Consider the following 25,981-nt stretch of genomic DNA (forward strand, 5'->3'; position numbering starts at 1 on the left):
TTTTTCAAAGTGGTATAGAACCAAGAGTTCCGTGTTTCCTGAATTGGTCTAGGAAGGCTGTTAAAAAATCTTATTGCCTGCGAAGGAAAGCTATTGTAATTCCCTGCCAGTCGGCTCTGGGGCACCTCCAGTCTAGTGGCATGTCGCGTATTGTGGCTGTGTATATCACACCTTTTTTGAAACTGCACCAGGTTCTTCTTGATATACATAAGTGAGCACAATACATATTGACTGTACACTGTGAGTATCCCAAGATCCCTAAATAGTGGCCTGCAGTGATCCCTGAAGCCGGAAAATGTCACTATTCTCAGAACCTTCTTTTGCAGTAGCAGCACATCGTGGACAGCTGGTGCGTGACCCCACAGGAGCAATCCATAGATGATATGGCTGTGAAACAGTGAATGATAGGCCATGACAAGACTTCCCTGATCCACCACACATCTCAGCTTACGAAGGAGGTACAGCACTCTGGACAATTTCCTGCATACTTGATTCACATGATGATTCCAGCTCAATCGCTCATCCAACCAGAGTCCTAATAGTTTTACTGGATCCGATACGACTGGCTGTCTTTTCAATGAGCAAACCAAGATGCTTGTTTTATCCTCATTTAGTTTGAGCTTGTTGGCAAGAAACCACAACTTAGCTACTTCTAAGAGTCTGGCGGACTCCTCCTTTGCCTGTTCCACAGTGACACCTCTGGCAATCAAGGTGGTGTCATCCGCAAAAAGCACTGCCCCCTGACCGCTTGAGAAGTCGTTCATGAGTAATATGAACAACAGAGGGCCCAAAACCGAGCCCTGTGGTACTCCATGCCTCTTAGCCTCGAGCCAGCACCTCTCAGCTGCACCACCTGTTTCCTATTATCCAGATAGGATGTCACTGTCTTAAGGACCCCGCCACCCAGACCATATTTCTCCAGCTTTCCAACCAATATCCTGTGAGGTATGCAATTGAAGGCCTTGCTAAGGTCACACAATGTGAGGGCAAGGGATTCACCATCCTCAAAACTTCTCTGAATGTTTTCTGTCAAAGCCAGGAGAGCACTAGTTGTGGATTGTCTGTTTCTAAATCCATGTTGCAATGATGACAGCAGCCCATTCCCCTCAAAAAAGTTGGTCATCTGCATTTTCATCTCTGTCTCAATCACCTTTGAGAAGATAGGCACCATGGAGATTGGCCTGAAGTTTGCTGGATCACTGGTCTCCCCCTTCTTGTGAATTGGCACTGTTCTCGCTGTCTTGAGACAGTCTGGAAACCTTCCTGCCACAAAACAGCTGTTAATGGCTGCAGCCAATGGTTCAGCTATTTGTTTTGCTGTTGCCTTTAGCACAAAGGTTGAAAGCCCATAGATATCCTGAGACCTGGAGTTTTTCAGGTTTGAAACAATGTTGGTCACACGGTCAGCACTCACCAGCTTCCAGTCCATCATCTGCTGTTGCACCTGTCCTACATTATTCATGGGATTTGAGCCACAGTCAGGCAACTCCTGCAGAATGTTTTCTGTCATACTAACAAAGTAATTGTTTAAGTCATCTGGATTGAGAGGTGATTCCATTTGAGGTTTCTTTGGGCGATGGGTATTTATAATGTCCCAGGCTGCTTTGCAGTTGTTATCAGCAGACATGATAGTCTCTGACGTGTAGTTTCTTTTTGCCATGGCAACCTGAATCCTGTACTCTTTTTTTTTGTTTTTGGTACTGGTTTAACCAGTAGTTTTTACCTTCAGGTGTCGCTGCTGTCTTGTACTTATGATGAAGCAGTACCACTAGGTTCTTCACCTGAGCTAGAGTTTCGTCAAACCATGGCCTATTTGCAGTTTGAGTTCCTCTTCAGCTGTTTCTCGAAACCTTTCTCATGTTTTTTTGGGAATACTGTGTTGAAGACATTAACATAACCAGCCAACAGGATATCCATCATGTATTCTTGCTTTGTGAGTCCAAAAACCTCCGTCCAGTTGATGCCCTCAAGCTTCCTGCAAAGAATGGGAATTCTTTCTTCTCTCACCACAATGGAGTACCGTAGCTGATGTAGTTGCCCTTCCACGTTTCCTGAGTTTGTTCAGTCTTATGTAAACTTGCTTGAAGAACAACAGCACTATGATCGGATATGAAGGGATCAACCACTCTGGTAGTATACTCCCAGGAGTTCAAGTTGGTTATCACAGTGTCCAGACAAGCATCACCCCTCGTGGGAAAAAGACTTCCAACAAATAGATTGTGACTTTGTAATAGGTTGACAAAGATATCTCTCTCCTTGGATGGAATTTCAAGGTGTACATTGAAGTCACCACCAATGATTATTCTGTCTTGCTGCCTGCTCAAGATGAAGGACAAAAATTCATCGAGAAGCAGTGTGAATACTTCAAAGTCTCCATTTGATGGATGGTACACAGACACAACAATGATATGATAGTCCACCAGCTCCACCGCTGCAAGCTCCAATGTGCACTCCTTGCAATAATTAGTAGCCTCTACTATTTTAAATTGCAGCACCCCCATTTTTATGAAGATTCCTGCAGTAGATGCTGGCTAGGCTAATTGTGCCGATATTTCCATAGATTTCCATATGTGAATAGACCCAGTTTATCGTCAACTCACTCTGCCCAGTTTGTCGTCGAACAACTTTTACCCTTACGAAGTGCGCTCTTGTGGATCCATCACAAATTACAAATTACGAAACTAGCTGAACCATATGTTTGCAATACTGTCATTCTTATAATCCAGAATCCAGGTCAAAACGTCAAATCAACAGCAGCTGACATAACGTCACACGTAATATTTGAGCGTTGAAATATGTTTTGTTATTGTAAATTTTGGTGTCAATGATATTTATCTTGAAATGTAATTTTTTCACTTCCTGAAAAACTGTGGGTGATTAATAGTAAAAAACTCAAGTTTTTTAAAGTTACAAACATTGGTGAGCCATGGGAGGTACTTTCAGTAGGCTCAATTACAGTGATCGCATCAAAAATTACCTAAGCTCAAATCGAAAAAAGAGAAAGCTTGAAGAATGTGACGATGAAGAATTTTTTGGACAGTATATGAATCCGAAAAAGTAAGTTTAATTTTTCATATCAAACCTACAAAACTGTATGGCATGCTACGCAATCATTGTTATTTTTAATGATAGAATTATCCAACATTTTTGTAAACAGTAATCTATCTTACACTGACACACATTTCATGACAGTTATACCTAATAACAAATTTATCTTATAACAGATAATAAATTCCATAAACTAAGTTAATTGTGTTTCTTCAATATACCTAGTTATTTTTTTAGAATTTCTTAAAATTCTATTTGTGTTTTGTTCATAGATCGATTCTGACAATTTTTGACGTCAATTACTACTAGAAAAATAAGATCTCTGTGTTGCAAAAAGGCTACATTCTTTTTCACTTTAAAATTAACTTTAAATTAGGTTAGAAAAAAGCACTTAGCAGTAACTATCGTTTCAGATGGTTTTGAGTCTGGCAATAACCTAAACCAGGTTATTCGTAACCACGAAAAGATCGTCAATAAGGGACGTTTACCTTTTCAGTAGTCAAGTTTACGATGGTGTTGAACAGCAACCTCGTATATCAAAAACAGCAGTTTTACAGGAAAAACAAAAACATTTTATTTCTGTCAATTCATCAGTTTTACATGAAGAAGCAATTATAATGACTACTTATATGAAAATATTAGGTTTTATAATGAAATATCAAAGTTATGTGATTGTTAAAGATAAAAAATGACTTTGCTGCTGAGTTTACTGCTCACATTTCTTTTGAGATGTTGACTTACGTGTTTGATGCACTGTACATATGAGTTTGCAGTAGCAATATAGTTTATATGAAAGTCATCCCTATCATCATTGACAGTGTGAGATAAGAGTTTGCTAAATTGATTGGCTTCATTTAATTCAGAAGTATTCACATAATAATCGATAATATCGTCTCAATAAAGTATTTTTAATAAAAAAATCTTGTAATTTTAAAACCATGATAGTAACTGATGTAGTGGTGTAATATTAAGATGATAGGGACTTGCTTCATGAAAATTCTCTTGTTTTAGTATTTTTATGAAACAGTCTTCAATCTTGTTTATAAAACTGTCAATGGAATTGATCATTACTCATTTTCCAGCATTACTTCTTCCCAGTTTGAAAAAACAATAAAGAACCTGTCATCAATGGATGCAATAAATAATTCAATCATTTTTCTTTTTGATGAATTATTTAATTGATTAGCCTATAATAGAAATAGTAACTTATTTTATTATTGAGAATCACAGTGGAAAACAATATTTTTCAATCTACAAACTTTTTCGCTTAATTTTTCCCGGTTTTCTTCTTATTTGTCTTTTTCTTGTGGGGGAGGTCATTATATAAATTTTACTGGAAGGACTTGTTTCAAATCCTGAAGATTCTGCCATTTCAGCTATGTAATATCCAGCCTTTCTGTGTACATTCTTGGGTATTGAGGGTTTGAATAGATACTCTTCTTCCTTGAGGGAAGAGGTTTTAGTTCATCTTCAAAATTCAATTAATAATTGATTATATTCCTTCTGGTGAATATGCCAGGTGGACCAAATTGTTGAGAGTAGGGTCATTTTTAAAATTTCCTGGTCTGATAGAGGAATAAATCTCCCTCTCTGGAATTTCAAAATTTCTGAAAAATGTGTGATCAACACCTTTTTCTTGGTATTGGCAATTAATCTCTTTCTGTAAGAAAATCAATTGCACAAGATACAAAGTTCGAAGCCTTCAATTCTCCTTCAGATTCATTCGACCAAGTGTGATTGTGGCTGCATAGTTTCGATTTATAATATAGAGATGAGGCATTCAAAGCTGGCGAGAGTTTCACCTGCTGCAGGTCAATTGTATATACATTGCGCTCACCCTTTTTGGCTCTTATCTTTTTCCAATCTTGCTCTGAAGCTTGAGTTCACTATACAAATGTAAGGATGAAGTCGAGGCCTAATGCCATTATTTATATGCTATCAAATTTTTGATGGAATTGTTTTTTAAAGTTTCCTTTATTAATTATTCAATTAAAAAATACCTACAAGCTGAAGATAATGTTAAGTTTAATAACTCTGATCTCTGATTTTCATTCACTGGCAAAAATTAAGTTCGAGATGATTATAAATTTTGGCGATTCATTCAAAATACAATTCTTATTGTAATAGGCTGTGATGGGTAAGCATTAATTCATTACAATCTTATTTTTAGGAGAAAAATGGTGTGTACAGCAAAATACATATACAAAGCTCTATTTTTGGATGGACAAGAATATGATATTATTGTTGATGTTCTTGACAAAGAGTGGAAGTTACATAAGATCTATCTCCAACAGGTAAATATATGTCACTTCATATGTATGAAATGTACATAATATGCATGTATGAGGTTGAGTGGTAGAGAGGACTAAAAAGTACCAACTCCTTCTGATAAAGAATGTTTTTATTTCATTACATTTCAACTTTCGTCAAGTAGGTATGATGCTTTATTATGCCATTCCCGTCTTGAATAGAATGACTTATATTCATGTGAAGCTACAATTTTCAAGATAACTCTGACACCCATTAATTGTAATAACTTGACATTATACTAATGTTGAAAAGTAAAACAATCGGCACACGCAAAAAGCCTATGTGGGCATCATCCGCACTAGAAAATAGATTCATATATTTCCAACACATGCGTTCCCGCTGCTGCTAGTGGAAGCTACTATGTCCCTGTGTGAAAGCTGTTTGTTTGGCGATTGATCAGAGAACACGATAAGATACAACCGTTTGGCATCGCAGTCTTCAAGCTACGACTCTCTTAAAAACATTATAGTGAGGTCCACGTTATAATGTCAGTGAAAAAAAAAACAGCATTGCCAATTCTCTGGCATGCCTCTGCCTTCTATAGAAGATGAAAGTGATTGAATCTATTAACTGTTCAATTTTGTTAAAGATAATCAATTATATTTTTATTTGTTAAAAAAAAATCAGTTTTTAATTATAAGTTTCCATACTCGAGATTACATATTTTGTTGATTAATTATATTTCTTCATTGTTAAAAACGATATAGCAACGTTGGGAGCTAGAGAAGGATAGCGCTATCTGCTTTTGTCTAATGTCAGACAAGTATAGTGACTCCAATGTGAATCAAATGCTGAAATTATATCGTGGACCGCACTATAGTCACTGATGGAAAACAAGTCTAGGTTTATTGCAGCCTAATTTGGAGATTAGTTCTCGTGGTGAATCGTATGGCACAATGGCTTTTGATTAGTTATTTTTGCTCTGCACACACTTAGCATATAAAACATATATTCTACAAAATGAGATGTTGACAGATGTATTTGGTGAGGTGTGTGATGTAGGGAATGATTGAGCTAGTGTTCACATACCTCCGCTCCTGTTTGGTGTCTGAAGAGAGTAGAAGGTACTGACAAAACCAATCTTCACTAGCAAAATCTATGTAGGCTTATCCATTGGAATCCCCCAGCTTGGATCTAACAGAAATTCCAAAAATATCCAGTTGTATTGGAATTTTATTTATTTACAAGCATGGAACCAGTTTGGAAAAAACAGTCATGAAAGCTCGAAAATGTTCCCTGTATACAAATTGAATACATGCGAAGTACAAGTATGAGTATTATCGTAATTGGAATTGAAATAAATATTCGAGAACTCTTTTTCACAACTAAACGCACATACGTTGCTTACGAGTATGAGGTCTATTACTCAGTGTTTTCATACTAGCGTTTTTAGAGTGGTAGAGTTAAATTTTATGTGTCTTGAATAATGTAAAGTTTCAAGAAATATTAGTCATGAGTTATACCTGGATTGAGTAGAAATTATTGTATAATCCAATAGAAAATCATTGCTGTTTCAGAGCCCTTACTTCGCCAGTATGTTTTCTGGGTCGTGGAATGAGACTAACAAATCCTATGTGAAAATTGAGGTGCCTGATCCTAATGTTACACTGGAGGGTAAGTACTTGGCTCACATTCTCTGCTGCAAGGTAATTTAATGAATTCAACTAATCATGTGCTTTCCAGTTATGCTTCTATGCTTTTCAGGAGTGAATAAATGAAAATTACTACTTCCTCACAAGTTAAATTACTAGTTCTTACTTTAGTAGGTTTGGTGTCTTGAGGTGTCATAATAATTTTAAACATTAATATTATTGTCGATCATGAGCATAGACTTATAATGAAGAGGTGAATAATGAATAATAAATGAAAACTCTCAATCTTTTCTCCATGATATTAGTTAATCAGCTGACTAAAATTGTAGCTTAATTAAATTATTTTGTAAATATATTTTATATGGCTGTAAAAGGTAGAATAACAAAACTTTTCAACAATCCAATCGTAGTGTTCTTCCACATAATACATTGTTCTCTAATTTAATTTTTGGTCTTCTCGGAAATTTTCAATCTATTTCTTACTATCCTGTAAAATCATGTGGAATAAATTTTTCAGTTTAGGACTACTCTCAGCCGAAGATATGCAACAAACCAAATTATGGAAATGTTCCAGATCATCACTGAATTCTATTTACAAGTTTATTGAATTGGGGTTTGTGTTGACAGCATTGACAGTTCTGTTCGGCTCGCTGTACCCGAGTGATGAGGTGACACTGGAGCCGTGCAACATAGTGGCAGTGCTCGCCGCCGCAACCCTCTTCCAATGTGAAGGCCTCATCGACCAGTGCGCTGACGTCATGCTGCAGACTATCAGCCCACTGGTCAGTTCACCCTTACATAATGCTCATTCGTATAGTTCACTTCCCAAACCCACTCTCAGGTTATATTTCTTGCGGCTATTCTTTCTTTTCATTAAAGTATGCTATTCTTACGTAACGTTAAGTAATCTTTCCCGTATAGCCTATATTTACATTTGCTTGGTATACAATTCACGCCTACGCTTACACTATGTCATATTAGGCAGTCTCATGAATTAGATAAATCTCTTCTATTCTTTCTAGTTTTCTCTTCAATGTCAGACTCTCTTCTTGCAAGTTTTTTCAAATTCAGCTGCTAATTGAATAAGGTGTATTAAATTTATAAAGGTCAAATTCAATAATTGAAAATAGGAGAACCTATAAAAAGATTAGGTGAAAATGGTTTCCTCACCAACAAATTAAATTCTAATTGAATAAATTGCATCTTCTACTCTTGATTCAATTTTTTTCTTCAATGCCCAGACTCTCTTCCTGCACACTTTTCAGATTCAGCTACTAATTGGATAAGGTGGATTAAATTGATAAAGGACAAATTCAATAATTGAAAATGGATGAAACTATAAAAAAGATGGGGTGGAAATGGTTTTCCCACCAACAAATTAAATTCTAATTGGATAAAATATTCAATTTTCTAAAAAATGCGTCTTCTACTTTGGATTGAAGTCTTCGAGAGGGTATTCATGGATCGTCATGTTACAGTTGTAAAGTTAAGCAAGTTATCGATTTTTAAAGGATCAAATTTTCGTCGTTCCTATGAACTATATCAGATTGAACGGAACTTGACAAACATAATCTGTTTGACATCATCTTTTTAATCTTATTGAATTTATAAGGACGGCAAAAAATCGTACGACCAAAAGTCGATGTGTGTGTAACTGGCCTAACTGATTCTTTTAAGGTACATTTTATATTCAATGGTTCAAATTCAAATATAAATTTCTTGTATATTCAGCTAATGATTGAGTGCATATGCTCCAAACGAGTATCAAATTAATAAGCTTTTCGAAATAAGTGTGAAAGAAAAGAGCATTTAGAAATAAGTATGACATTTTTTATTACTCAATCAAATACAAATGTACATTTGTCTTTCATAGTTGGCTTAATAACTATGTAGCCTAAATATTTTTAATGGAGTGGACAGGAGAATATTTCCCTTTTAATACAGCCAATGTTCCAATCAGTGTTGAAAATATTTTCTTTACTTTTTACCGATTAATGAGGTTAATATTCTGTTAGAATTCTCAGTTGAAAAAATAGGAATATTATATATTATATATTTATTATTATATCTAAGATTTATTTTCCATATTGTTATTGAACTTTTGACTTTTCCAGACTGCAGTCAATTACTATAATGCTGCCTGCCAATACAACCTGACGGAAGTAAAGCAGAAGACTTTGAAGTTTTTCAATATCAACCTAATCAACTATTTCCAAGAACATGCTGATAGATTAAGGCACATAGGGTTAGTATTCTGTACAAATTAAATGTTATCTTTTAATGTTAATTATAATTATATTCGTATCTTACTAGAGCTATAATCTGTGTTGTGTAATACTGTCTTTGTAATATTCATAGGAAATTAGAATGTTTTCATACAATTCATAATAACATATTAAGAATTACTATTACAAAAAGGATGAAGCGTAAGTGAATTTCTCTCTCCAAGATATCTCTGAATTCTTGCTATCTGAGTCTTTGAATTACAAGCTCCATAACATTTTTTCCGCCAATTTGCAACGTTCAACTTTCTGGGGGTGAAGTTCTATTGGAATATTCAGGATCTATCAAGCTTTTAAAAAAACTCCAATGAAGGCGGTTCTGATTTTAAAATCCTGATACTCATACAGCTATTCTCACGTCTTATTTTTTGTTTTACAATATTTATCCATTTTAATTATTCAATACATTCATTCATACAAACTTGAAACAGACAGAGGCAGAGCTCCACGCCAAAACAAACTTTTTGATAAATGTTTCCTTTATGAATGATATGTGAATTTGATCGATGTTTGTTTCTTAACAAAATTGTATTGCATTTTCCAGTGAAGATTTGATGGCGGAACTAGTGAACAGCAAGGATTTGTGTGTTGTTCAGATGGAATTCTCGTTGTACCTGATGTTGAGGCATTGGATGTTTCTGAGACTTCATCCAGATACGGTTTCATCAAATCCTGACCGTCCCGACCACTCCTATGAAGAGAACTACTTTAAGGAACGTTCTTGTAAGTTCAAAGTTTCATATCCAGTGTAGCAGGCAGCATTTTCCTAAGATATTTTATCTTGAATATGTAATGTGAATAGATCTGTTGAATTGAATACTCTAAGAATTTACTAATTTATTCATTTTTTCCATTGAATTGAATTTATAGCCAAAAATCACATACAAATACTTGTACAATACTATCACTAAAGTATGCAATATACAATTACCTACAAATAGACATTTATTGTAACTTGCACAACAATAATTTTCAATGTAATCAATGTAATATTCGGCACTGCCAACATAAGAGTCCTTGTGTGTTGGCAGTGAGTTGCAGTTCACTTATTCTGCTTCAATTCTAGTCAAGTAAGAAGAGATATACAAATTAAATTAAATAGAGCTAAAGAAAGTATCACACCAATATACAAAAGTCTCAAAGGCTCAGAAAAAACTTAAAAACTTAAGAATAGTACATACTATATGACAAAGTAGTATCCAATTAACCAGTGTGACGTGTTGAGGCCATCATCAAGTGAATATTTCACAAAGGCGAATACATAAAATAATACAATAAAAAAATCATGTGGGAACATTTATAATACCTGGTTCAAGAACGTGAAAATGGAAAAACCATTGCTCAATGTTTTTAGTAACAATGCTTGTTGGATATTATACTTTATACAACTAGTCTAAAGAATATGTTATGCTCAATCCAATAATCTATGCTTTTGCTTAAATTTCGTGTCATTTGTTTATCTATAAAATCGTTTGGAATTTTATTTATAATGTAGCTACAATAATATGTAAATTGATGCCTGCATATGGTTAGCTTAATGAGTACTGTGATAAATCTATTGTTAGGACGTGTGTTATGGAGTGTAATGTGTGCAGGAAAATTAGATTTATTCTTATTGATATGGAGTATTATATTTTTCATATAATTCTGTCTTATTGTAGGGACCTTAAATTCAAGAAAAATTTCCCTACTAGGATAGAGTCGAGGTCTTCCTAATGCTGCTCTTATAATATGTTTTTGTAAGATAAATAATTTTTTCAGATGTGTATCATATGCAGCTCCCCATACTTCATTAATTTACAAATAAATATTTACATAAGATACTTCAAATTATTTACATAGAATTAAATCGATGTTTGGGAGACAATCAACAAGATTATTTTTCTCTTTGAAATTTCAATTTATTTACAAAACTGACAAACAAAATGAATGAACTATTCTCAAGCAATCTAGAATAATAGGATAATATAATCATATTATTTTCTAATTCAAGCTATATAAACTTTACCTATTTACTATAAAATTAACCTTATATAAAAAATATGAAATTAAAAACAAACGGAAAAATTGTTTCTTCCTAATTATAATAGTTGATATAGCATAAATGAGATTATGTATCCAATTACAATATTTTTACATAATTCACAGCCAAATTTTTAATTTCAATTTCAATTCAATTTATTCACAACACACAGAAATTCAATGGGAAAAGGCAATATACAACAAAACAATAACAGTAACTTTAATATCAACACATTAAAAGACAATATTTCTAAAATAATGGGTGCTGGAAGAAAGAGGGGGAAATACCTTGCCAACTATGGTTTCCCATGTAATAGGCAGGTAAGGTATAACTGGAAGGGAAGGGTGTGTTATAGGGAAGTGAAAGGAGGTAGTTAGATAGGCAGGGCTAAGGAAAGGGAAGATAGGACGTGAAATAGCAATACAGATAACGGTTTCAATAATTTAAAGATTAAACAAATAATTGATTTTTATACAAATTAATGATTTCCTGCTTCATTTTCTTTGTAATTTTAGCATTGTTGAGATGATGATTCGGAATTTTATTGATTATTATAGTACTTAGATAAATAAGTTTCCGTCTAATAGGTTCAATATTAGTATTATATATCAAATACTTATTTGAAGTAGGAATCAAGCTGTAATGTCTTTTTAAAGAGTTGTTGGTGCATGGAAAATTGGTTCTATTTTTTATTAAATATTTAATTAAATTTCAACATATAACTGTCTAACTGTCAAAACCTTGAATTCATCAAATATGAGGTCAGTCGGGAAAAATCTGGGTTTATTCTAAATAGATTTAATTATTAATTTGTGCATTATGAACAGTTCTTCCAAATGGGAATTACAACACCCTCCTCATACTGTTACTCCGTATTGCATTATAGACTGTACTATAGCAAAATAAAGCATTTTAAGATGAGTTGGATTCAGAATTTTTTTAGCTGCATAAAATTTGTAAGAGAGGTATTTCATCCTTCTGCAAATGAATTTATCATGGTTATCCCACTTCAGGTTCTTATCTATATAGATTCCTAGATATTTATAATTTTTAACTTTACTAATGATAGGACAAGTGCAGGAGTTGGGGTCAAGGTTGCAATTTGAATGGAGTTCCAAGTTTAATTCTCTGTCTGGCTGTCCTAATTTATTGAAAGAAAAGGTAATATATTTGTTTTTTTGTATGTTTAAGCTCAAAGTATTTTTATCTAGCCACTTTTTATGCTCAAGCAGTTTTGCTCTGCAATTTCATGAACCTCAGCCCACGTTCTTCCTGAGAAAATAGCCGCTGTATCATCAGCAAAGGATATTATAGTCGAGATTTTTTTAAGTTTAAAATTTAATAGATCATTTACATAAATAATGAAAAGTAATGGCGATAAAACAGTGCCCTGAGGGAGGCCATAAGGGGTGAGTTCGGTGGTATTAGTTTCATTATTTACAGATAGGGATTGGGTTCTATCAGACAAGTAGCTCTTAATAAGGCCAAGGAAGACTCTCCTAAAACCATATATTTCAAATTTATCAAAAATATAATCATGAGGCATGGTATCAAAAACTTTTTTTATATCTAATAGAACAGCAATGGTTTTTAGATTAGAATTAAGGTTCTGGGAGACGGTATTAGTAAATTTAATTAAAGCATCTTCGGTATTTTTACATATTTGAAAACCATATTGATTTCTATTTATTATATTATGCTTGTTCAAGAACATCACAAGTGTTTTTTTAATGATTTTTTTTTCAAAATTTTTTGCTAAATTACTTATAAGACTAATTGGTCTATAGTTACTTTGGTCTGAAGGATCACCTTATTTGAAAATCGGTTTTATTTTATAGCTTTTTTGAAATGTTTAGGAAAGTAGCCTTGCTCAAACATGTATTAAAAATAATAGTAAGTGGTTTAGAAATTATGTGGGCTATTTTATTAAGGATTGAATTACTAATATTATAAATTCCTGGGCTTGAATTCATTTTCAGTTCCTTAATTGTAGATTCAACCTCATTAAAATTTGTGGGCTTTATAGAAAAAGAGTTTAAAACAGGTGTGATATCATTGTTATTGAAGCTTGTGAGATTATTTCTAACCTTTTGGGCCTGCCTTGAATCCACATTTGTGAAGAAATCATTTCAATTAGCGGCTTCAACTCCAATTTTGCAACCATCCTTTTTATCTTCACCGATGGCTTCATTTATATACCTCCAAGGTTTTGAACTATTACTATTACACGCTTTAATTTTGGTTTTGTGGTATATTTCTTTTGTTCTACTTATTATACTATTCAATGTGTTTCTATAAGTTTTGTATTTGTTTTTCAAATCTACATTATAAGGGTCTTTTTTAACTTTATCATGCATTTCATCACGAACGATTGTTGATTTAACTATAACTTCTGTTATCCAAGGTTTAAGGGGACGATTTTTACGAGGAATTTTAATTACAGTTTTACTATGATTTATGGCATTTATCAAACAGTTTACCAATTTCTCAACAAGAGTGTGTCAATGCTATCATGACTTCCAAAAACAACATTCCAATTATCGTTTTCTAAGTGATTAATTACAGTACTGTAGTTAAGAGAGGTCTTGGTATTATATTTATCCCTATCGGCCGTATTGGATTGATTTTTATCATTACCCAGGTGGAATGATACTGAATAATGATCTGTAATTGTCGTTTTGAGAATATTCCCCAACGAATAACTTAAACTATTATTGGCATTTTTGAAAAAAATATGATCCAGGCATGTCTCAGACGTATTTGTAACTCTCGTACTCGCGTTAATGAAAGATTTAAAAACTCTGCTTTGTAAAACATGCATATAATCCTGTACATGGTTATTAGTAAGATGAATATTAATATTTATATCACCTACTACACAAACACTGACTTGATTTGGCGTATTTCCAAGTAACTGGTTTAGGCTATTAACAAAATTGTTATTGTTACTGGGTGATCTGTAAATTCCAATAACTCTTAGTATATTATCATTTGATAACCTTAAATCAATGCACAAGGTGTTGGCTTTAGAGATATCACATGAGATTACATTGAAATTGATATTATTTTTTATGTAAACACACAAACCATCACATTTATTAATTTTAGTATAACTGTTAGCTGTAGTGTATCCTGGGATATCGTAAAGAAATGGCATATTTTCAGTCAGCCAAGTTTCAGTTAATACTGTTAGATGAATGTCAGTTTTGAAGCTATCCAAACAACAGATGAATTGATTGAAATTTGCATTTATACTACGAATATTAGTGGGTAGCATATTAAGGAACTCGACATTTTTGCCAGTTATTGTAGGAACATAATTTGTATAATCATCAACTTCCGGCGTGAGATTTTCAACTTCCAATAAACCAAGAATTTCATTCACATTGGGCATGAAAACAACTGTTTTAATTTATTGCTGGCTAAATGAAGTGATGATTGATAGTTTTCAATGCTACATTTCTGTTGAGTTGACGAATCGTTATATTAATTTATTCTCTTTTATGAGTATTGATTGCTGCATCAAAAATATCAATTTTGTTAAGGATGGAATTTAAAGTAATCATTTTGGGATGGGTTGATTGCTTGATTTTACTATCACTATTATTTTTATTCATTCTCAGTATATTAAAAAATTTCTTTCAGATTACATAATCAGTTCTATCAATTATTTGTTGTAACGCTTTTTGATAGGAAGGGGACTCTCTGTCACCTACTTTGTGATCGAAAGCTTTTTTATCATTGCGGCAATTTAAACATGAGGGCTTTTTGTCTCTATTAGGGCACTCTTTAACATCATGTCCTGTAGGTGTTTTGTGCTTGACTGCAATGCTTACTGATATGTCCAATTTTTTGGCACTTGAAAATTAAAAAATGTAATGTATTACACTTGCAAATTAATTAATAAATTGGAAACATTAAGAAACTCTGTAAATCCAGAAAAATTATGAACACATTTACTTTAAGCAAAATATATCCTGATTATGGATGAAATTCCTCAATCCATTATTAGCATAGAATAAAACTGAGGAATATGAAGTATTTTGCCTTAAGGAGTGAGGGCGGAACTTTCAACTAGTAAAATAATATTGAAAAAACACTAGAAAACTGAACTCAATCTTCATTATTTTATTTAAAATTAAGCTCAAATTCATGGATGCTTTATAACTTAATCATGTATCAAATGAATAAAGACAAAAGCTATAGGCCTTGCACTCCTATTGTGTTAAGAGTTATACCGAGTGAGAAATATGTATGGAAACCCTTCAATAAGTTGGATACTGGATATAATACTGTAACTTTCACGATAAGTTATTGATCAAATACTCTATCTTTTGACGTACAACTGAATTTCAACCCCTCATAAAGTGGTGACTTAGGGGTTGTAACTCGAATATTTTAAATGTAAACACCCATTGTGTGGTACATCATTTTAAAGGACTTCTCAAAACGAGAAAGATGACACCAATAGAAATGTTTTATTATATTTTTATCCAAAATGGCGGCTGATTGAACTTTATCAATTATTTCTTTAAAAACTAAAACTTCAATCAGCCGCCATTTTGGATAAAAATATCAAAGAACATTCTTATTGATGTCATATATCTTGATTTAGAAAGGCATTGAAAATTATGCACCACACAATGGGTGTTGACATTTAAAATATTTGAGTTACAACCCCTCATTTCCTTAAAAACTGAAACTTCAATCAGCCGCCATTTTGGATACAAGTATCATAGAACATTTTCATCGATGTTATCTTTCTTGTTTTAAAAAGGTCTTTGAAATAATGTACCAGAAAATGGTTGTTTACATTCAAAATATTCGAGTTTCAACCCCTAAGTCACCACTTTATGAGGGGTTGAAATTCAGTTGTACGTCAAAAGATAGAGTATTTGATCAATAACTTATCGTGAAAGTTACAGTATTATATTCACAAGTCTCCAATTTATTTAAGGGTTCCCATACATATGACCCACTCTGTATAATTACATATTATGTGCAGTGTCTTTGCATATTACATCAGTACTCTAGAAAAAAACCAAACGTTAATCTATGAATTAAATTGAACTAAATAAGAAAAAAACATTAACCACTCCGTTTATAATCTTAAGTTTTGTGTATGTGTGCAAGAATGTTTATAAATTGACTTATTGATGTATTTCAATATAATATAATATTCAATTATTAGGTTCTTCATTATATAATATTTAAATTTATATATTAATATTGCATATAGTGTCCCCACACAGGGTTGCCTATAGGGAAAACACACAGGGTTGCCTATAGGGAAAACATATTAGAAATTAGGAAACAATATTGTATTTGTTTTTTGGGATGTAGGCTATTTGAATGTTTAGTTATTTTTTTATGAAGAATAAAGAATATTTTCATGAAATGTAAAAATTAGTGAAATTTATTTAATTTTCAAGGCATTATTATTTTTAATTCTTAATCTAAAATACTTTCTTCTATTTCCAGTGGATGAACCAGAATTTCTACTGACTGAAGAAGGGAACCAGTTTGTGAGGATTTTCAGAGGTCTGCGCCTTGAACACGTCATAATACATGTGGAAGACTTCAACAACATCATTGAAGACAGAATAATACCACACACTTGGCTCTATCCTACGTTGGTATCTCTATGGCATCAAGTACTTCACAACGAGAATATGACTGAGTCTGAGTATGTTCTTTATAGTTTTGTAATCACTATATTTAATTACAAAGTGTTTTACTGACAGATGATAAATAAATAATACATTAAATTTCCCATTAGACATAGATTAAATATAATCTTCTTAAGCATAAAAATTAGTCATACCAATACCAAGTATAATACCAATACCGGAACCAATAATGTTACTCATATTATTACTTCTTCTTTTTCATACCCTTTTGCCGTTAAGCATCGGGTTCCTTCAACCATTCTCTAAACTTCATTTCCATTAAATGAATTTATTCCTATTAATATACAAATGAGCAATCTAATCAATAAAATGTACATAATATTCAAAAATACAAATTATAAAATTTACTACAAATATAAATAATTTTCATTTTTTCGGAAATTAACCTACTCAACTATGGGAAACCCATGTTCTAGAGCAGGTGTAGTAGTAATACATTAAATTTAGAGTGGAGGTGCAAATACATTGGGTAAGTGAGCTCACATATTAGAAACTTATTACATATTATATATATATATATATATATATATATTATATATATATATATATATATATATATATATTCAGTATACATTATATAATATATTAGCTATTTTCCTATTTTCAGTAACTACATTTTAGCGCTATAGTTTTGTAATCAATTTTATATCACCATCTCAAACAGGTTTAGTACCTCGAGATGCAAATACTCAATTGGCATTGCATTTTTTATTATTATTATATATTACTATATTATGTAATAATATTGTGGGGATGTTTCACAGAGACAAGTAGTGTTTTTGGCTGATATTAGTGTCATAGAGACAAGTCTCCGTCCAAACTAGTAGCTCTATGAATGGCAGTCTCACAGAAGCAAGTTCTCACTCAGACAAGCAGTCTCACTGGAACAAGTACAGTGTCGTAGAGACAAGTTAGCGAATGTAGGAAGAAGTTAGGCGTGTTGCCTACATCTGAACTTGAAGCCATTCCATTATTTGTTCTAGTAAATTGAATGCTGCTGTTTTTTAATCATGTAGGTATATGATTATGATTAAAGGATTTTATCATATAAGATAGGGATGGGTTGGTAACCTATTAGAATTAGATAGAAAGAATTATGAAGATAACTTAAATAAATTGAGTTCTATGTAAATGTAATATATTTCTACCAAACTTCAAGATAATTATTCCAATTTATCTAATAAGTATATATTAGACCTTCAACCCGAAAGAATAATCAATATGAATATGAAATGGAATATATAAAAGCCAAATAGCCTACCACTGACCTATTCATCACCGCTTCCTAGAAACTCATGGCCAAAACAGTTTTTCAAATTTGGTAAAAATGGTCAATTGACGCCTTGGACGTATGCTAAGGAATGGTTTTCAAATTATACCAAAAATACGTCCGAAATAGGCGTATTTTGAATTACTAGCCAAAGGTTGAAATATAGATATTTTGTTCAGTCGAGTGTCTGTTATATAAAAATACATCTAGACTCTAGACTGTAATGTAGTCTAATGTTTATAATATATCTAATATTTCAAAAAGGGTACTGAAATTTCTATTTTTCTTTATATTTAGTCTAATGTAGTCTTTACTGTACTGTAGTCTACTGTAATGAAGTCTTTGGAACCCAATCCAATTCTTTTGCAAGTTTCTACTTCCAAAAATGTCAACTGTTTGTTCTTCTAATTATGTTACATGTTTAAAAAAAAATCCTTTCTAGTTCGAATCTCCCACAATTATTGTTACCTACTTTTGGTGGGTCTTCAGCTGCGTTTACACCAAAGTTATTTACAAAATGTTAATAACTTAGGCCGGGTTTCACCAGAAACTAAACTTGTCGTTAGGGGAAGCGTAAACTCCAATTAGCCCTTAACTGACAAAATCGGATTTCACCACACGCCGTTAGAGCTAATGAGCCGTTATAGAGAGTTAACCGGCCAAATTTGGTCAGTCAACATCTGTAATCTTTCGTTAAGAAAAAATGGCGGCGTTCTGTTTACTGTCTTGCTGATAGTAGTTTGTTGAGGTTATGTTTAATTGTTCATTCCCGGCTTACGAATATTTTATATTAGATTATATTTTATAATTGTTGTTTCAAATTGAAAGGTCAAATGCTAGAAGAAGAGCATACGAATTTGCATTTGAGAGTGACAGTGATGATAAAAGAATGATAGAAATTTGGACGAAATCGACTTAGTTTTCAATAAGATTGACAAGATGCGTTCTTTCACTGTTCATGAATGTTGGGTCCCATCTTCTTTTGATAGATTTAGGCAACACAACATTGACAGAATGGCTAGAAGACATCCTGTGAAATTTGAAATTTTACTTATTTACAAAAAATATCTATAGAACAACACTACAACCTAAATTAAATTTAATAAATCATACAACCAAAACAAACTGCACTATAATTATTATTAATTACTAAAATTTGTAGGCTAATCCCCACTCAATTTAGCAAACAAAAATTGTGGTTTCGGAATCTAGTTGGATTTTCTAGGTTAGGTTTTACATGCTAACAATGTGAAACAAGTGTCATGGCGGCGCACTGCCACCCTGATCCACTCTAATATGTCGTTTCGTAACGTAGGTAACATTAGTTTTCGTTGGTGAAATCAAATTAATGTTCTTAATCTTTCGTTAATGTCATCAGTTAGTGTTAATTAGAGATTACTAAGCGAAGCGTTAACGTGAATTTGGTGAAACTCGCCCTCAATCCTTATAGATTCTATTAGATTGAAAATAACTTATCATACACATGATGAACATATGTGTTAGACAAGTTCCGTTTAATCTAATAGAATCTATGAGGATTAAGCTATTAACATTTTTTTTAATAACATTGGTGTAAACGTATCTTTCGAGTATTAAAAATGAAGAAACTACTTGATTCATTCTCATGGTTGAAATATATTACACATTACTCACTATACTTTTCATTATTAAAACACAATTATCTCAATTATTCACACTCCACACTCCATTTTTACCGAATTGTACGTTCAAATTGATAATATTAACTTTAGGCAGTCAATATGTTAATAACTTAATCCTTATAGATTCTATTAGATTGAATGGAACTTGACTAACACATATTATGTTCATCATGTGTATGATAAATTATTTTCAATCCAATAGAATCTATAAGGATCAAGTTATTAACATTTTGTTGTTAATAACTTTGGTGTAAACGCAGTTTTAGATGCCAAGATATCATGGCGTTCGGAGCTACAAAGAATAATGTCAATGGAAAACTTCATTTTCCTCATGAAATCTTTCCCATAAAAATGTTAAAATATTGTTGTTCTACAAGCGTTTCCACATGTTAAAAAAAATAGAAATAATTTATTCCCAAATCATCTTTTTAATCGTAGCTCTGATTCAACTGAGCAATAACTTTCTGAACTTACTGATTTAATGAACATTTAAATTTTCATAAGAGCAATGGGACTAGGCGTATATAGGGACTAGGGATTCCATCAATTCAGAGTAAGTAATATACCGGTATTCATTTCTACAGGATTGAAGAACTGTAACATTTAGATTTGCACACCAAAAGATTTTGTTTGTAAGTTCATTTCTTTCATATCAAAGAAATCAACTACTTTTTCCACCATGATAATAGTATATTAGTCCAGTCAATATATACATAAAAAAGGGGGTGTGCTTGCAATTTATATTGTAGTTCTAATTTTTTAATATACTATTTGGATACATGAGAGAAGTCCAGAACCAATTTCTTCATGCAAAATTTCCTTGTGCTAGATACAGGTTGACCCAAACACCTCGTATTTTCTGTTCATTTTCCAGTTTTCAGCTATTTCTGCCAAATCCTGTGATCGGACAGGAAAATTTGCTCTCGCCTTTTTTTAGATTATAAGATTCTGAATAAAATGAGATCATTCGGAACTCTCTATCTCCAATGAGTAATGAGTTATGATTTTTCAAAAATGAGTAAAATTTAATGAAAAAATCGATTCTGATGAATTTTAGTTTTTGATCAATATCTTCCGATTGTCACCATTTAGATGTATAATTCAAAATCCCTCTGGGCGTATTTTTGTGTTCTACAATCTGAAATCAGGTAGAGCGCTCTATCTCATATAGATTTCCATGTACACCTGACAACAATGCCCAATGTATTGTGAAAAACACCTAATTTTCAGCTTCAACCATCATCACCAACTTCATTGTCCTCACATTGATATTTCGCACAATGACATAAGTAGCCTACATGAGATTATGTTCTATGAGAATCACCCGTTAGATGCACTTCATTTCAGTATTTCCTAGCAGGGTGGAGAGGCGCGCATAAGGACACAACAAGGATCAAAATTTCAAACACTTATAACTTTTGACACAACGCTCAGATTTCATTGTAATACACTTCATTCTTCTCGGCTCGTCAAGGCAGTCCAAAATCATGCATCATGAGTCAAATTTGGTCGAACAATGGGAAATTTAAAATTGAGTGTACTTAGCCCATATTCCAATACACAACCTTCAACCTTTGACTATAGACAGAAGACCTCTGTCTATAGTCAAAGCTTCAACTAACTTCAAGCTTGCTTAAGGCGAATAAGCACGAAGAAAATTTGATCCAGCCCTATTGACATGACACTGTTGGGGTCAAATTACTCATTGTGATTACTTACTTATTTTTAGTCCAATATGGAAGAACAAGACTGTTTTGTAATCAATCAGCTTAAAGTTTTAAAAACAGCTACCATATGCCAATTTTTTTTTCAATTTGAATAAGATTCTACAATTGATATATTTTATAATAAGTAAACATTCACGTAATGCAGGTAGTCATTCTAAAGGCAAATTTTTTTCAATAATTTCGAAATTAATTTCAAACAAATCGGTTGAACGGTTCTGTCGGAAGCGCGTTTTTAGTTCCAATGTATTGTTCACGTAGTCAGAACAGTAGCGCACGTTTAGTTCACTGCCTAATGCACTGATTGAGCGCCTTCTCACTCATTCTCTCTTATATTCTCTCTCTTTTTCATTCTCTTTCTTTCTCACTAGTCTCAGAGCTTTCTTTCTTTGGAGCGGACCATATCCTGATTATTGTTGTGGGATTAATTGACAAAGTTTGCAATATTCAAATAATATTTCTTTGCGTATTGAATGGTTCAATCAACAATAATAATCAACAATTTTGGGATTATTGTGCTATGACAAAAATAAAACAAATGATTAGCTGTAGTGTGAACTTGAGTGTAGTTTTGAAACATCAAAACAATGAAGGTGAGCCCTCTTCTGTCAACATTCCTTATAGCATTGTCCTTTATCCAACTTCTTTCCGTTTCCATTGTCCTTGCAAATTCAACCCTCACTTGTTGTCATCTCCTACCCATTTCACACTCGCTCATCCTTTGTCTATCGATACCTGTACCTTCAATGTCATTCTTCCCCTCCAATTTTCACATTTTTCAACTGCACATATTATTGCAAGGAGCATCTTAGCTGCCAGACATCCTTGTTGCTCCTGCACTAACCAATTCCTGGTGCTGCTTCAGGTCTCTCACCTATATCTCCATGTAATATCCTTCTATCGTGCGTTTATTGTTATAATGGTCAACCGCACGAAAATGGTCCGATGGAAATTGGAACAGATGAGTCCCTCACACCCACCGCACCCATAGACGTTCGTCAGGTGTCTTGGAAAAAAAATATTAGTAGCTGTTGACTACATTGATCAACTATTATTATTTTGGCAATGTTGTATGCAATCTAATCAGACTATTTTCGTGCGGTTGGCTGTAGTGAGCCCCCCAAGCTGTAAAACTCACTCATAAAGTATTTTGCTGATTTCGAAATCCGCAATTTGTATAATAATATTATTATTTATCGATGATTATACTACCATCATAGATTTGTAGATCAATAGAACTCCATAATCAAATAGAACTCAATAGTTTACTCCATATTGTGGAATAGGTCAGAATAAAACTTTAAGACAGACAGCTGAAATCACGTGTTGACACATAAACGACAGACTTTTGACACTGTGTGATGACTCACAATACACAAATCAACTGGTTTGGTGATGTTATTACACATTTTTTTCTTGCTCAATTTCAATGTTATCCTATTATATCCTCAATAACGTCTGTCATCAATCATGTTTAAACTACCGTTCACATTATAGTCCAGTCATTGGCGCTTTTTTAGATTATTCAATTATAAATAGAATTACGCCCAAAGGATTTTTGAATTATACATTTCAATGGTAACTATCAGAAGATATTGTTGATCAAAAACTGAAATTCATCAAAATATTGATGTTTTCCTAAAATTGTACTCATTTTTGAAAAATTGTAACACAGTAGGCTACTTATTGAAGAAAGAGAGATCCGAGTGATCTCATTCTATTAAGAATTTCATACTCTAAAAAAATGCGACTGAAATGTTTCTGTCCGATGACTGGATTTGGCGGAAATAGCTGAAAACTGTGAAATGAACTGAAAATTAGAGGTTTTTGGGCCACTTTGAGTTCATCAGCACAAGAGCATTTTGCATAGAAAATTCGATTCTGTGGATTTTTCCTATGTATGTAAACTATACATTGAACAATCAGAACTACAATATAAATTGCAAGCACACCTCCTTTTTCATGTCTATATTGACTGGATCAATATAGATTATTTCAAGTTGTAAATCATATAAATTACATTTTCATACAATGATGAGGAGGGATGTTGTAAATACAGTGTTTATGATAACAAAAGTTGAACATACAGTGAAAGTTTTGTATATAATTTTTTTGAATATAATTTGAATAGAATATTGTTTTAAATTCGATATTGTCGGTTCCACATAATTTATTTGAGCCATATTGATCTAATTTAAATGAAGGTGATTAATTATCAAAACATTCTGAAAATTAATTGGGTTTTCCATTTTATTGGCGCACGCACACAGCAGCAGACAGATGGAGAAAATATCAAACGGCATGCCGATATGAGCAGACATGATATGGAAGCAGGCAGCCGCCTGTGTGCGTTGTATCATTCGGACACCTGGAGAGGGATTTTTTTTCTCCGTATTTCTGCTGCTTTGTGCGTAAAGAGAACTAAGAGAGCACTCTGACAAATTCTTTATCGATAGTCATTAGGCCAATATAATTTTACAAAAAATGTCAAACTTGGAATTAGACTTGGACTTAGTTTCACAATTAGAATGAAATTCTCTATCTAAAGTATATCGCGATGAAGATTAGGTTTTTATTATTACAGTATGTTGATAATCTTTCTCAGAAATGATCATCGTATGCGTGTGATTGTCTAGTATTCATGTTTTCTTTCTCCCTTACCAATTCAGCTGAAGATATTATTTCCTTATAATTATAAATATATATACTTAAACTGTATAACACTTTACTCCATTGACACATATACATGTATTACTGTATACTAGAAGAAGAAGACGAAGAAGAAGAAGTAGAAGAATAAGAAGAAGAAGAAGTAGAAGAACAAGCTAGAAGAAGAAGAAGAGAAGAAGAAGAAGTTAGTAGAAGAAGGAGACTGGAGGAGTAGGAGGAGGAGGGGTTGAAGGAGGTAAGAAGAAAAAGATATATATAGGAGAAAATTATAACCGTTGAATACACTATTTTATGTATGACCACTCTCTTGACGAATTGAAAACTTATAAATTACTGGTGGTATTCCTATACAGTAACAGTGTTTTAGTCAGGGGTGTATTCAAATACCGTTGGATAACATCTTTCCAATATTGTTTCATTCATCTAGAACAGGGGTTCCTAACAAAATTTTCCCAAGGACCCCCTCAACCATTTATTGTATTTATGCGGACCCCCACTACTTCTTAAATGCACAGTTATAAAAATATTTTCATCTACCGCCAGCCCCCCCCCACACTCTTTATAGTTAATAGTAATAAGTATAGCAGCTAATCTGATGAAATAACAGAGTAAAAAATATATATGACATGCCTTGTATCTATCATCTTTTAAATGGGTTGTCAGAATATTTAAACTTCATAGTGCAATCAGGAAGAGCCAGTTTAATATTATTTTAGATTGCTTCTGACTCTGTTGAAAATTCATAGAAGTTCATAACTCAATTCGATAACGAGATGTTGACATTTCAAGAAAAATGTAGGTAGTTTTTAATAATTGATTATCATTATTTAAATTAGCCTTTACGTTGGAATAATATTTTTTAAAAAGACTTGATATTTATAAATTTTTTTGTGCTTTTATCATAATAATATTTTCATGTTATTATTACTGTAAAATTATTGTTATTGTAAAATGAGTACGGAAATTGTTTCACTAACTCGGTTTCGATATGGAGAATACGATCCTTGTATGGTACGGTACCTCAGCTCAAATAAGTTGCGGAAATGAAGACTAGGTCCACTGTTCCTAATAATCATCATTATTTGTTGAATGTTCTCTTCAAGTTCATGATTCCCGAGATATCAGGCTCTATACTTGACACATTCACTCTAAAATCTGACTGCATGTCGAGTCGATTTTCTTAACTTGTTTTATAAAACACATTGATGAAAATGCTTGTTCACAACGGTAAGTCGTTGCAAAGGGAAGGATTAACCTCAATGCCTTTTCTTCAAGCTCTTTATAGTTCTCTCGTGCTGTTGCCCAAAAATCTACCAAAATCGAGTTACTATCAAATTGGTTTTTCATTAAGCTGGATAAATCCACAAGTTGATCTTGTTCATTTCTCGTAAGCCAGCGAATCTCACCTATATTTTGACAGCAGAAGGGATTTTTAACCCAATTATAATCTGGGTCAGTTTCAGGAAAATACTTCCTAAAACTGATTGCTAAGCTGCATAAATTTAATGTTCTGCTATTTTTCTCTTTATTTGATCAGGTAAATTTTCCTCAGATTGATTTGTTTTCTACCTGCGTTGCCCACATTCGGCTTTTTTCAGCTTCTAGCACTAATTTTATCTTCCACTTGAAAAATGTCAACATTTATCCCCTGCAAACTTTGATTGATGCCCGGTTGCAGATTCGACAAATAACGTCGCCCATAGTTAACAGC

At 32.8% G+C, this 25,981-nt stretch overlaps 1 protein-coding gene across 1 annotated transcript in view; it reads left to right on the plus strand.

The window, feature by feature from the left end:
• Positions 1-2,724: 2,724 nt before the first annotated feature.
• Positions 2,725-25,981, plus strand: part of LOC111058444 (protein germ cell-less) — a 33,277-nt gene continuing 10,020 nt past the window's right edge. The window contains exons 1-7 of the mRNA XM_039421419.1: positions 2,725-3,057; positions 5,219-5,342; positions 6,876-6,972; positions 7,578-7,732; positions 9,065-9,195; positions 9,777-9,955; positions 16,737-16,941. Coding sequence (XP_039277353.1) covers positions 2,927-3,057; positions 5,219-5,342; positions 6,876-6,972; positions 7,578-7,732; positions 9,065-9,195; positions 9,777-9,955; positions 16,737-16,941 — 1,022 coding nt within the window. The 5' untranslated portion in view covers positions 2,725-2,926. The remainder of the gene's footprint in view (positions 3,058-5,218; positions 5,343-6,875; positions 6,973-7,577; positions 7,733-9,064; positions 9,196-9,776; positions 9,956-16,736; positions 16,942-25,981) is intronic.

This window comes from Nilaparvata lugens, chromosome 2, assembly GCF_014356525.2.
Source record: "Nilaparvata lugens isolate BPH chromosome 2, ASM1435652v1, whole genome shotgun sequence".
Lineage (NCBI taxonomy): Eukaryota > Metazoa > Arthropoda > Insecta > Hemiptera > Delphacidae > Nilaparvata > Nilaparvata lugens.